The following is a 13,798-nucleotide window of genomic DNA, read 5'->3' as shown; positions in this document are numbered from 1 at the left end:
GGGAGCTCTTGAGGTTGGGGAACGCACACATCTATACACTGCATATGCATTGTCACAGGCAGCATGAACTGCCTGTAACATCTCACTTAGCAGTTCTGGTGTCAATGTCAATCACATCTGGGTGAATTAGAAATATTTATTTATTTATTTAACACATTTATATACCACCCAAAATGCAAGTCTCTGGGCGGTTCACGACTAATAATCTGTTGAGGCTGATTCCCATGCAGTTTTTAGAAGAAAGCTACACAACGTATGACTCAACAAGCTTTATATAACTTATCAGCCATGAATAGTAACCTACCAAAGACTCAGTAGCCTTCTGTATTTTTGCTGTCTGCCTGGGTTGTAAAGCATCTGACTGCAATATATAAACATGACAAGAGAACATGAGAGTCAGTGTAATGTAGTGTAGTGTAGTGTAGTGTAGTGGTTATAGAGTCCACTTAGGAGCAAGGGGACTCCAGTTCAAATCCTCACTCAGCCATGAAGTTCATTGGGAGATCCTAGGTTAATCACTATCTCTCAGCCTAACACACCTTAGAGAGTTGTTGTGAAGGTTTAAGTGGGGATGGAGAAGAACCTTGAAAGCTACTCTGAGTACTTTGGGGAGAGGCCAGGATAGGAATATAAGTAATAATAGTAAAGACAAGGAACTATGACCCTGCCTCTTGCTAACCAGCAACTAAAGCAGGGAAGGCAGAAAAACAGGTGTTTAACTCGCTTGCTATAATAATAGAAAAAATAATAATTAATAACTAATCAATAACTAAGCACAGATCTAACATATATCAAATTATTTCAAACAGATTGGGCATCAATAAAAACTTCCTAGAAAATAAGACTATAATATTTTGGAAAACAAAATGCTCAGCTTCATTTCTTGTTTTCAGGAAGGAAGGAAGGTACTTATATGGTTCCACTTAATGGAATACTTATTTTTATGTGCTGTTCTCATTTGATTATTATAAGAAGGAACAAACACTATGTGCGTGCTTCAGAGCAGAGTAATACAATTGCATCAGTTCACATCAATCTTCAACATCTATGTATATAATATGCCAAGGCTGCACATGGCAAGCCCCATACCAATCAGAGTTCACCACCACCATGGTGATTGGGCAGTGCAGATTCCATATGCAGAGAGGTAAGAGGAGCAGATAGGAGGCGAGTGAGCGAGCGGCGGGGAGGAGGCAAGCAAGCGAGCAGCGGGGAAGGGGTGACAGAATGAGCAGGGAGTGAGAGAACAAGCGGTGGGGAGGGGCAGCTGAGAGTGGGTAGCTGACACTGAACAATAAAGCAGGGGTTATGGTGGGGGCGGGGGTGAGCAACAGAGTCCTAGTACACAGTTGTTCTGTGCGGGTTCAGCTAGTATTGATATAATACATGGGTCTCTTAGCATCTCTTGCCATATACAACATGATTTCAATGACTTTGAAACAGGCAGGACTGGCACCTCTTTGATGATGTAATTGTTTATTGTCAGAAGAACCTTCTGACAACCTCTAATTTGTGTCATAATTAGAAAATGAATCAGAGAATCAAGTGGTGAAGCAATATATTCATCTGACCCATTGGAAATGAGCCACTGAAAATGAGTCTTACGCTTTTAAAATACTTCTTAGTGCTTGTTGGAAAGGCATTTGGTTTTCATAAAGACTTTGGCTCACTGTGAGCCTACTTTGACTATTCAGGGACATTTTTATATATTCTTGTATGTGATTTTGAATTATATTGTTGTCTGCATAGGAATTTTTTATGGTGTGATTTAAAATGTGGTAGCTGTTCTATGTAGAACTTTTAAATTATATTATTAATATACCAATTTTCAGGTACATTCTGAATTTTTAGCAGTCTATCATTACATTAGTTTCTTGTTCTGGTCTCTTTTTTGGCATCTACATTCTTTTTGGGGTCTGTAATACAGCCTATTTTATGTTATAATTAGAAAATGAATCAGGGAATCAAGTGGTGAAGCAATATATTCATTTTTGTGACTTCCTTTTCTGATAGCAAGCCACAATAGATAGCTGGTGGGCCACAATGAGTTTGGCAGTTCACAGACTGTGCAGGCCTGTTTTAAGAGACGAATGACCTTTCAGCCTATTAGAAGTGAAGGCATACATATGTCATCTTGTGGAAATAGCATAATCTGCTTTTAAGGATGTCTGATGAGTAAAATAATAAAACATACCTCTCCCCTAGGTCAGTTGAGCCCAGAACACACCGTTCTCTCTGTTTAAACATCAACATTGTATGAACTGTAAGGCACAAAGGTGGTTAGATGATGTAATTGCATTAACCTGCTCTGAAGTACTTACAGAGTCATTGTTACCTTCATATAATAATCACATGATATTTTTGAAAAGTCAGCAACTTGCATACTTTGCATTTGGAATGGTAGTTAGATAAGACCAGTGGGGAAAGCATAGAAGACCCATTATTGAGTTGAATGGGCATCTTCTCTGTAACAGATTCCTGTTGTTGTTGCAGAACAAAAGAACACAGCTAAGGCAACGAGCTAGTGGTGGGGTCTTCTACATCCCATGATTCTTCTTGGGCTCTGCTATCAAAACATAGCAACATATATGGTAGTAGGTGAAAAGCTGCTCTGCAGCTGTTGGTTCACAAGAAACGCTGCTGCCAAATGTCTCATTTAAAGTAAGCCTAGATAGATGGCAGGGGATAGCCGCCTTTGCCACTGACAAACACTAGGGATTAGCAGTTTTGCCAAGTGTCCAAGACAACTATCATGAACAGAAAGGATGGAAGCATAAACAGAGCCAATGATAGATGATAACCGGCCAGAGCAAATGGCACAGTACTTGAAAATGACATTGCAATCATGCTACAAGACAACACAGTACTCGGCACATAAAATTGACACCTGAAAGCAAAACACAAATAGATAGTGGATTCTAGTGCCGTATTAAAATGTTCTTTGGGAAACATGGATGATTTTTCTGTGTAAGAACTATTTGGGACAAATAATCAGCAAATTTGGAGAGTTTGTCATCTAAGAAAAATACCCAATGGAACTCCAATATTTTCTTTCTCATTTGCTGTGCAGCACAAAGATCTAATTAGCTAGAAACAAATGCAAACAGTCATACTTTACCTTTTAAATATCTACAGAATTTCTTTTTAGGTATTTAAAAACAGGATGTCAGCCAGGCAGAACTCCAATGCTGCTTTCTCGAAAGTCAGTTCTACAATTCACGTTTGCTGCAGTGAGATACCATTTTCCTAAGTTGTATACATGCACAGGTACTAGTATCTATGAAGCTCATTTTGACTGAAAACTGGAAAGGTCTTTTTTTATTGACAAAGAGTTCTAACAATTCAGTTTTTCCTCCAGTACTAAAATTTGAACAAGCACTGATCCTAATTTACATCAAGAACTGCCTGTATGCATCTATTCATTTCAGTGTGTATCTATTCAGAGCCCAACACTGGTAAAATCTAGCCCTGTATGCTTTTGGAAACATTTCAGTTGAAAGCCTGGAGATTACTCATGTGCAAAAGATGATTAAGATTTTGCTCCTGAGGGGAAAATCTAAGCCAATTGAGGTAGACCTTAAGGAGGAAAACTGTCAGGTCCTGTTTGTAATCACCATATGCTGACATCTCTAGCTATGAATATTTTCATGACTTAATCTATAAAAACTTTAAAACATGGATTAATGTTTATAGGAAAAATATTGATATAGGGCTCATAAAGTCTCATGGGGAACAGACATTGCTTTGCCAATTCAATATAGTGATAAACACTAAAGTCTATATAAATGAGATAGTTTAGGGTAAAAAAAATCTAAAGTGCAATTGCTTTATATTTCACTAGTAAAAATATAAACAAAAAGGATTTGAAAAGCAAGATTATCATCACTTAGACACTTGTGATTCATTCTTAATACCTGCTGAGGCAGCACATACATGCTGAAGATGGTGTGCGCTAGCATAACCTCACAAAATGCGACATTATAGTAGTGATGCTGGAAAAAATGCCAACGCAAATGTTTATGTCTGGAGTGTTGATGTGCCAAGTTAGCAAGCCAAATGGCTACTCATTCATTCTGTCTTTCCCCAGAATTATAGTAAATGAATCTGGACTGTGAATCAGAAACTGCATGAAACTGAGGAAGTAAACAGAATTAAACCTCTTCTTTTTGTTTCTTTGGAGGTTGTTTAAATGTTGACTCCAGGCACATAGATGTAAGGGTGGGGTGGAATCCCTGTATGCCTATAGATACAGATGGACAGAATTATTAATTCTAAAGAATGCTGTAAGCTGCTTGGAGCTTTTCAGGAAGAGCGAGATATAAATGTAACAAACAAACAAATAAATATAGATGGACATCAAATGAACAGACAGCTAAAGACTGAGCAGATCCAAGAACGTATTATCTGAGCCCTTGTTTACATGGTCATGATTTCCTCTGCAATAAAATTACTGTGCAAAGAGACCAAAAAGAAAAAAACAAAAAGAAAAGAAAGTGGGAAAGGGCCCCATAGGGGGACATTCAGGACAAACATTATGGTTACCATGTGCAGGCCAGTGAATGAAGCCATTTAATCACCAGAACATTTTTATATCTGGCATGTTCCGGCCAGGGCGGTTGCTAAGCTCCTATTAGGAATGGATCCCTGGCCCACAGTTCTTTATTTTCAAATTTTGTGCAGCAGCGATCAGCATTCGTTGGCGGATAGTAGCAGTGAGTATTATCAGCCTTAACCTGACCTTCAGTGACTCAGGGTGAGCTCTACACTTGCTCACTCAATACTGACTCAATAGAAAGACACACTCCCCTCCTTTTTTCTTACTGCCCCTTATAGTCTTATAGTCTTGCCATTATCCAGTTTTATTACTTAGGCTTTTATGCATTTTTGTCTTTTCATGTCTTTTAATCTTTTTACAATCTTTGTCTTGTGGTAGCAAGCATGACTTGTCCCCATAGCTAAGGAGGGTCTGCCCTGGTTGCATCTGAATGGGAGACTAGAAGTGTGAGCACTGCAAGATATTCCCCTCAGGGGATGAAGCTGCTCTGGGAAGAGCAGAAGGTTTCAAGTTCCCTCCCTGGCTTCTCCAAGATAGGACAAGATTATTATTTTTTTAAATAGGACAAGATTTTTTTTATTGAACCAACAAACTACCAAAGCATACAGTACGTTGCCAAAGCACAATTATATACAAAGTGGTTGTTTGTACATGATATATCTACAAAGATTTACACACAAGGATTTGGAAACCCACAAGGTTATGAAGTATATGCAGGTAGTACTGTAACTTGGGGGTGGGGGATTTCAAGGCACATCAGGTAATCGGGGGGGTTACGTCTGACGTCCATTTCCACAATTTGTCCCATTGCTGTTTAGAAGAGATACTCTTGTCTTTTTGCACATAACCATACAAACTTTTCCAGAAGAGATTTACTGTCTCATCTGCGTGAACCTCTTGGTCGCGTCTTCCCTCCCTACTCCTATGCAGGAGCATTGCATAAATGACATACAGGTTTACTAATCTGATTACGAGAAGGGGAACGTTCCAATTCCCTAGTATGAGGGCACTCGCTCTGTCCCGCTTCCTTGAAGGTTTCTTTCTGGGACCTCGAAAGGAGGTTCTATCGCTCAAACCCGAGGTTAGTTCTTCCCAAGTCTGTTTTTCCAAATCAGGCCACTCTAACAACTTGCTTACTCCCTGCCACACTCTTTTGGCTACCACACACTCTTTTAAGAAATGTGAGTGGGTTTCCCTGAATGTTTTACCTAGCTTACTAGCTTTCTGTTTGCAAGTGATTTTAGGGCACTCTTGCTGGTCCTCTGGGAGCCATGGCTTAGCCGCATTAAGTGGTAGTAATTGATGGTATAAGCGCCACCTTGTTTCCCATAAATGGAAAGGGACTTTTTTCTCCTTAAAGAGAGCGATAGGGTGATCGGGCTGCAACAAGTACTATGAAGTGCGGTGTTTGTAGCGTTTACGTTCTAAATCAGGTTTTAAGAAACCCACTTCTAGAATCTCTCCATAAATTGTTTTCCTTAGCTGCTTAACTGAGGAGGATCCTTTAAATAGATCCGGTTCAACCTTCCATTTTTTAAGTGTGAATAACAAATCTCTCAAGTAGTCCGGGTGTTCTCTTTTTATTACTTGTGTGATATTACCATTGAAAGATCCTTTCCCCCACCATGCTATGCCCCATGCTGACTTGTGCCAACGCAGAGCGAAAAGCGAGAACCAGGTTTTTTGCAGGAGGTTGGATAGGGCTGAGAGAGATTCCTTCCTGCAACCTTGGAGAAGCCGCTGCCAGTCTGTGAAGACAATACTGAGCTAGATAGACCAATGGTCTGACTCAGAATATGGCAGTTTCCTATGTTCCTATCCATTTGTATGCCCCTTTTATGCCTTTTCAGGCTTTTATGCCCTCATGCTTCTTGTGTACTTTCTTATTTTTATTATTACTAATATTTTTAATATCATTATGTACCTTACATAATATTAAGTACCGTACTATATGTAATCACCCTGTGTACTTTTTATCTATTGTTATTTCTAATAAGTAATCACCCCTTATACTTTATGCTGGTCTACGGCCATAATAAAGATTGATTGACTGACATGCAAATGTGCCCTCTGCACCACACCTTTCCATTCCAAGATGGAGATTAATGCCCACATTGAAAATAATAAGAATGTACCTTGTCATTGTTCAAGGGCAGTGTGTCTTTTTTGCCTCAGGAATGTGCATCAGGAAACAAAATAGTTGATATTTGATTTTCATTATTATTGTATTTGAATCAAACACAAGACAGCCAGTTCAGTCAAAGCAATCACAAAGTGATTCAGCCACTTCAGGCCCCTCACATCTTGCTACTCTCCCCTGACCCCTGCAGGTACTTACTACCTAACCATCTCCTGCTGCCCTAGGAAGGTCCAGGATCCCAGAGTTTCCTGGGAGCTGCAGTCTTTTCCAGGGCTGCTGCATGGCAGGGATAAAAAGGAAAACAGAGCCATCCTGTCTTTGCTTGTACTGGCAAATAACTACAGGGGTTGGAAAAGAGGCAAGGACAGAGCGAGGGTGAAGCTTCAGCCCTGAATCAAAGCAACCATTTTGATTTGGATTTAAGCCAAATGGGAACCGACCCACCCCCCGGAGTTCTGAATCAAATCAGAGGTCCCTTGAACCAGATAAAGTTCTCTGAATTGTACTTTGACCGTGAGTTCAAATGGAGATTCCAAAGGAGCCTATAACACAACATTCAGCTTCCACCTGGGAAACCTATGAATCATGGGACGGTTGATCTGTTTGGCCTCTCTAGGGAAACATTTAATGTAAGAATGAGAAAGGGAAGCTTTCCATGAGGAGATACCTGTGTTTTAAAAGTAGTGATACTAAAGCCTGAGTTAACTGATGGAACTCCAGAAATGCCTGAAATTTCAGGTGTCATAGGTGAGCACCAGGAGGACAAGGTTTTTCCATATAGTTTTATAAATTATCAGGGTAAATTGCTTGCAAAATGACATGAAGTTAGACTCTTCTTAGAAAGTTAGGTTGGGCAAGAATGTCCTGTTCAACATCCATGCTGTCAACTGGAATGATAGTAGGCTGGTAGACTACCAGGCCCTAAGACAGAAAGTAAGGTCATTCACATGACCAGCCACAGCCTGGGTAGCAAGGCTTGTGTGAAACCTCCTACCCTGTTCTTCAATATAACATTTAACTTAGGTTAAGGTGGCGAAGCCCCATCTTACCTCAACAGCCCCAGTTGTATGTGCAATCGGGGGCTGTGTGCACCAGCTCCCAGAAGCCCAGCTTCCTTTAAACCACAGAGTGCTGCTTATAGAGCAGCCAGGAAGCTGGGAGGTGCTGCATTGACATGGGCAGGCTCTCAGCTGTCCATGCAATGCATTGTGGGATACTGGAGGATTTCCTCCTCCAGATACCTAATGCAGTCAGCTTCACTGCACCAATCATGTGGGTATGCTATGTGGTGGAGTGCAGGCAAGCACCTACTTTTGTGAGGGAAGGCAGGTATACTCCTGCCCCCCGCCAGCCCTCCATAGCTGCCAGGGATTTTGGCTGTGTGAACGACCTTAATGTGTAATGCCCCTGCTAACATGGCAAAGAGGCACCTTTAACGTGGTGATTCTCTTTATTTAGCAGGGGGGGAGTAACTGGCCCTATCCACCCCCAGCACAGTACTTCCAGTGACTGTTACTATCTTAGGTTTCTTTTTAGATTGTGAGCCCTTTGGGGGCAGGGATCCATCTTATTTATTTATTATTTCTCTGTGTAAACTGCCCTGAGTCATTTTTGGAAGGGTGGTATAGCAATCGAATTAACAACAACAACCACCCCCAGTGAGGCACTACCTTGGCGTGGTTGTGGGGCTTGTGTGCTCTGATGAAGGTGAGAGCTATGCCAGAGGTCCAACCATACTGGACAGGTGTCACCAGCGGAGCCAGACGAAGAGTGCCTCTCCCATCAACAATATGGTGAGACGTAACTTTAATAAATCTATACCAGATCAGTCGTCGCCCGGGTCAACAAGGACCGCACCAGGTGCTGGAGTCCCTGGACATCTGGTGGCAAGTGGGCAACAGCACTCAGGATCTTCAGTTGAGCAACCAGGGCTGGAGACTGAAGGGTTACTGGAAGAAACGTTGCTTAACTGAAAAAAATATACAAAAAATGCCAACAAGGAAACAATGATCTGCTATTACAAGTCTAGTCCAACTAGAAGAGGTTATTTTAAAAGAATGTACCAAAGAGAAGCATCCAGATACAGAAATAACAGAACAAAGGCTAGCAGACCAGAGAAGATTCATAATTAGAACTAAAGTATTCACAGAAGTTGAGCTGGAAGAACTGCAAAGAGCAACACAGGCTCAAGATATGGAAGAAGAATTAGCACCAACTGAAGAAGTTGCTCAGGCGCAGGTGGAGGAGGTGTTGGAAATAGAGGATGCCACTGTTGCTGAACTGTTTCAAAATCAAAAGCAGGCAACCTCCCCTTTGCCTTCACCTCAAAAACCCAAATGCCGTTTAACAGAAAAGCAACAAGAACGAAAGCAAAAAATAACTGAGCACATGAACCAAACAACCACCAGGGTTCGACTTCCAGCTGTAAAAACAGTTGCCAAAAAACAACTTGCTCAGGCATTAAAAGATGTCAATGCTGCACCTGCAGAAATAACAACCAATAATTTGCAAAAACAAACCAACTAAAGTACAGTGAAGCAACAATAACAACACAAGAGCTTGGATACATGATCAGTGGACCTGTCAAAAAAGAAAGTAGTACATCACGTAAATGGAAGATTAGATTAGAAAATAAAATCTCCAGGCTTAGATCAGATGCTAGTAAATTGAAAGATATGAAAGACAGAAGCTGAAGAATGAAAACACCAAACAGTATCTGATCCAAAAATACCACCTAGATTCAAGGAAAATTAGAGAAGCCCTGGAAATAATAAAGCAGCAAATAACAGCAGTGTCAAAGAAGATTAGAAGATATGAAGCCAGAATTACACAACACAGGCAGAATCTCCAATTCCAGTCAAATCAGAGACGTTTCTACCAAAGCATAGAAGGAGAAACTGCAAGAAACGTAGAAACACCAAATAATGAAGAAACAGTGCAATTCTGGGGGAAATTATGGGACAATCCAATAGATTATAATAAGAAAGCAGGCTGGATGAAAGAGGTCAAAAAATGTAACCAACAAATGCAAGATCTAATAATAACACCAGAATTAATAAATGAAAGAGCAAAGAAAATTAAAAATTGGACTGCACCAGGTGACGATGAACTGCATGGCTTTTGGCTTAAACACCTAACAAGCCTTCATAAACAACTATCAAAACAGGTCAATCACATTTTGCAAGGAGGTGATATTGAACAATGGCTAACAACTGGGAAAACTCATCTCATCATGAAAGACCCAGCAAAAAGTGCAGTTCCAAGTAATTATAGACTGATAACCTGCCTGCCAACCATGTTCAAATTATTAACTGGAAAAATAGCAGATGAAGTAATGCAACACTTAACTAACAACCAGCTCCCAGTTGAACAGAAAGGAAATTGCCTGAACACCAGAGGCACCAACGACCAGATGCTGATTGACAAAATGCTTTTAGAAAATTGCAAGAGAAGAAAAACCAATCTAAGTGTTGCATGGATTGACTACAAGAAAGCCTTTGACTCATTGCCTCACACATGGATACTAAAATGTTTAGAAACAACTGGTGTCAGCAAAAACATTCAGATATTTATTTAAAAAGCAATGAGCATGTGGAGTACACAGTTAACAATCAATGGCGAGACACTTGAACAGGTTAGCATTAGAAGAGGCATTTTCCAAGGGGACTCACTATCCCCTCTGTTGTTTGTAATCGCCATGACTCCACTTTCACAAATACTAAACAAAACAGGCCTCAGATACCAAACATCTAAAACATCAAGTAAAATAAACCATCTGCTGTCCACGGATGATCTGAAGTTGTATGGAAAGTCCCAGTCAGAAATCGAATCACTGCTAAACACTGTCCGTATATTCAGTAGCGATATAGCAATGGAGTTTGGACTAGACAAGTGTGCTGCATTAATCATGAACAGAGGAAAAATGAGAAAAACAGAAGGAATAGAACTGCCCAATGGAAGCAAGATCAAGAACCTGGAAGAGAAAGAACATTACAAATACTTGGGCATTCTCCAGGCTGATAACACTGCACACAATGAAGTTAAAAGAAAAATTGGAAGTGAATACATCAGGAGAGTTAGAAAAATCCTCAAGTCCAAACTCAATGGTGGGAACACCATACAAGCCATAAACACCTGGGTCATACCTGTTATCAGATACACTGCAGGAATAATAGACTGGACCCAGGCAGAGCTAGAGACGCTGGATCGTAAGACCAGGAAAATCATGACCATCAATCATGCTCTGCACCCGCGCAGTGATGTAGATAGGCTATAACTCCCTCGCAGCTCAGGTGGAAGAGGAATGCTGCAAGTCCATCAAACAGTAGAGGAGGAGAAAAGAGGCCTTGAAGAATATATCAAGGACAGTGAAGAAGATGCACTTCAAATGGTCAATAACGAGAAACTATTGAACACCAATGAAACAAAGCAGGCCTACAAGAAAGAACAAGTGAAGAACCGAGCAGAAAAATGGAGAAGTAAGCCCCTGCATGGTCAATATTAGCACAATATAAGTGGAAAATCTTTTATTATTATTTATTTACACAGACAGACAGGTGTTATTGACTGGTTTGTTTTATCCAGACATCGAGTCCTTCCCAAGAACCTAGGATGGCTGAATTTTATTGTCAATGTTGTTGCTGTTGTTCTAGATATCGTCTCAGAATATAGGCTGCTCCCAGTAAAGCTGCTTTTTGTAATTGGCTGATGGTGATTTCTGTGGCCCCTATGGTGTTGAGGTGCTCTTCAAGGTCTTTTGGAACTGCACCCAGGGCGCCAATTACCATTTATTTATTTATTTATTTATTTTCTATACCGCCCTTCCAAAAATGGCTCAGGGTGGTTTACACAGAGAAATAATAAATAAATAAGATGGCTCCCTGTCCCCAATGAACTCACATTCTAAAAAACAACAACCACAAGATAAACAACAGCAACAGTCACCGGAGGTACTGTGCTGGGGGTCGATAGGGCCAGTTACTCTCCCCCTGCTAAATAAAGAGAATCACCATGGTAAAAGTTGCCTCTTTGCCCATCTAGCAGGGGATACTGCTGGAATATAACTGGAAAATCAAACATCACCAAGACCTGGCAATGGCTTAAGAATGGCAACTTGAAGAAAGAAACAGAGGGTTTAATCCTGGCTGCACAAGAACAGACACTAAGAACAAATGCAATCAGAACAAAAGTCAAAAAATCAGCAACAAACAGCAAGTGCCGCCTTTGTAAAGAAGCAGATGAAACCATGGACCACCTAATCAGCTGTTGTAAAAAGATCACACTGACTGACTACAAACAAAGGCATGACAAGGTAGCAGGGATGATACACTGGAACATCTGCAAAAAATACAAGCTACCTGTAGCCAAAGATTGGTGGGACCATAAAATTCAAAAAGTTGTAGATGCAAAATGCAAAAGATGCAAAAGATGTAGATGCAAAAGATGCAAAAATATTATGGGACTTCCGACTACAAACAGACAAACATCTGTCACACAACACACCAGATATAACTGTAGTCGAGAAGAAAGAAAAACAAGTTAAAATAATCGACATAGTAATACCAGTGGATAGCAGAATAGAAGAAAAAGAAATAGAAAAAAAAATCACAAAATACAAAGATCTACAAATTGAAATTGAAAGGCTGTGGCAGAAAAAGACCAAAATAATCCCAGTAGTAATTGGTGCCCTAGGTGCAATTCCAAAACACCTTGAGGAGCACCTCAACACCATAGGGGCCACAGAAATCACCATCAGCCAATTACAAAAAGCAGCTTTACTGGGAACAGCCTATATTCTGCGACGATATCTATAACAACTGACAATAAAATTCAGCCATCCCAGGTCCTTGGGAAGGACTCGATGTGTGGATAAAACAAACCAGTCAATAACACCTATCTGACTGTATAAATAAATAATAATAATTAATAATAATAATAATAATACATGGATGGTATTGATCAATATATTTATCAGACTGGAGAACTTTGGACATCATAGCCAGTATGGGCCTATGAAAGTGTTTCCCCCCTCTCATTTCTAAGTTTTCTCATCATCTTAGCAATAAAAGGAAAGCAGGGAAATACCCTATACTGATATGGCTGGGAGTAATTTTGCAAATCACAGAAATTTGTGGTGGCATGGTTGGATTAGTACATACATGTGAGTTTTTCACTGAGGCAATGATGTAACCTGATTGAATAATTTCTAAAATAGATTGGTGTCTCCATCCTGAAATGTTTCTGGCCTAAGAACTGGTTTCCTGTGTTGCAGCAATCAGGCCCATTGGTAGATACTGCATCCCTTTCCAATCTGCTGATCCCTTCCAAACCTTGCCCCCTTCAATCTGCTAGAGACTTTGGAAGGGAGAAAATATGTGCACTCATTGTTCAGGAGTTGAAAGCTGTTGCACTATGGTAAACATGCCAGAGCCTACTAAAGCTTACTGCTTACTAGATAGTAACAGGGGGAGGGAAGGGGAGGAATCTGCTTATTACTGGAGGAAGTAGCTAGGGGAGAACCACTCAGACGCGTAACGAAGGGGGTGCAGGCAGGGCACATGCCCTAGGCACCAGTTGCAGGGGGGCGCAATGCGCCTGCTATGCCCCGCCCCCACCCCAACCACGACAATTTTGTTTTAAAAATATATATTTTTTAAAAAAAATCCCACCCCCGCTTCAATCCCAGCGGCCGCTGCTGCTGCTCACCACTGCCGCCAGCCAGCACCGCCCCCACTCAGGCACAACTCTCATGAGAGCTCTCTGAGTCCGGGAGGCGGGTGGGCGCTCTCCCATTGGCTGCAGAGAGCGAGTACTGCCAATGCCGATTGTTTTCAGGCAGCGTTTGCTGCCTAAAAGCGTCTATTCCCCTTTCTCTCCCTCTCTGGAATAGATGCTTTCACGAAGCAAGCCTTCCTGAAATGAGACCCAAAGAGCTCACTCGGGCTCTAAGGAGCTCGAGGCCACGCCCCTTGTGATGTCACCAAAAGGGGGCGTGGACACGTGCAGAGGGGCGTGGCCCCAAGCTCCTCTTAAAAAGTGCAATTTCTTGGGAGGAATAGAACAAAGGTAAGGCATCAGCTGCATTTAGCAAAATGTATTGAAAA

The 13,798-nt window shown here is 41.0% G+C and overlaps 1 protein-coding gene across 3 annotated transcripts in view; it reads right to left on the bottom strand.

Annotated features, from left to right (window-relative positions):
• Positions 1-13,798, bottom strand: part of PACRG (parkin coregulated) — a 387,264-nt gene that overhangs the window by 83,091 nt on the left and 290,375 nt on the right. The window contains exon 5 of one of the 3 annotated variants that reach the window (XM_053295414.1): positions 305-361. The exons of the other annotated variants lie outside the window; for them this stretch is intronic. Within the exon in view, the coding sequence (XP_053151389.1) occupies positions 312-361 (50 nt within the window). The 3' untranslated portion in view covers positions 305-311. The remainder of the gene's footprint in view (positions 1-304; positions 362-13,798) is intronic. 3 annotated transcript variants of the gene reach the window in all.

This window comes from Hemicordylus capensis, chromosome 1 (assembly GCF_027244095.1).
Source record: "Hemicordylus capensis ecotype Gifberg chromosome 1, rHemCap1.1.pri, whole genome shotgun sequence".
Classification (NCBI taxonomy): Eukaryota; Metazoa; Chordata; class Lepidosauria; order Squamata; family Cordylidae; genus Hemicordylus; species Hemicordylus capensis.
The sequence above is the reverse complement of the archived record's forward strand: the minus strand, read 5'-3'. Positions and strand labels throughout refer to the sequence as shown.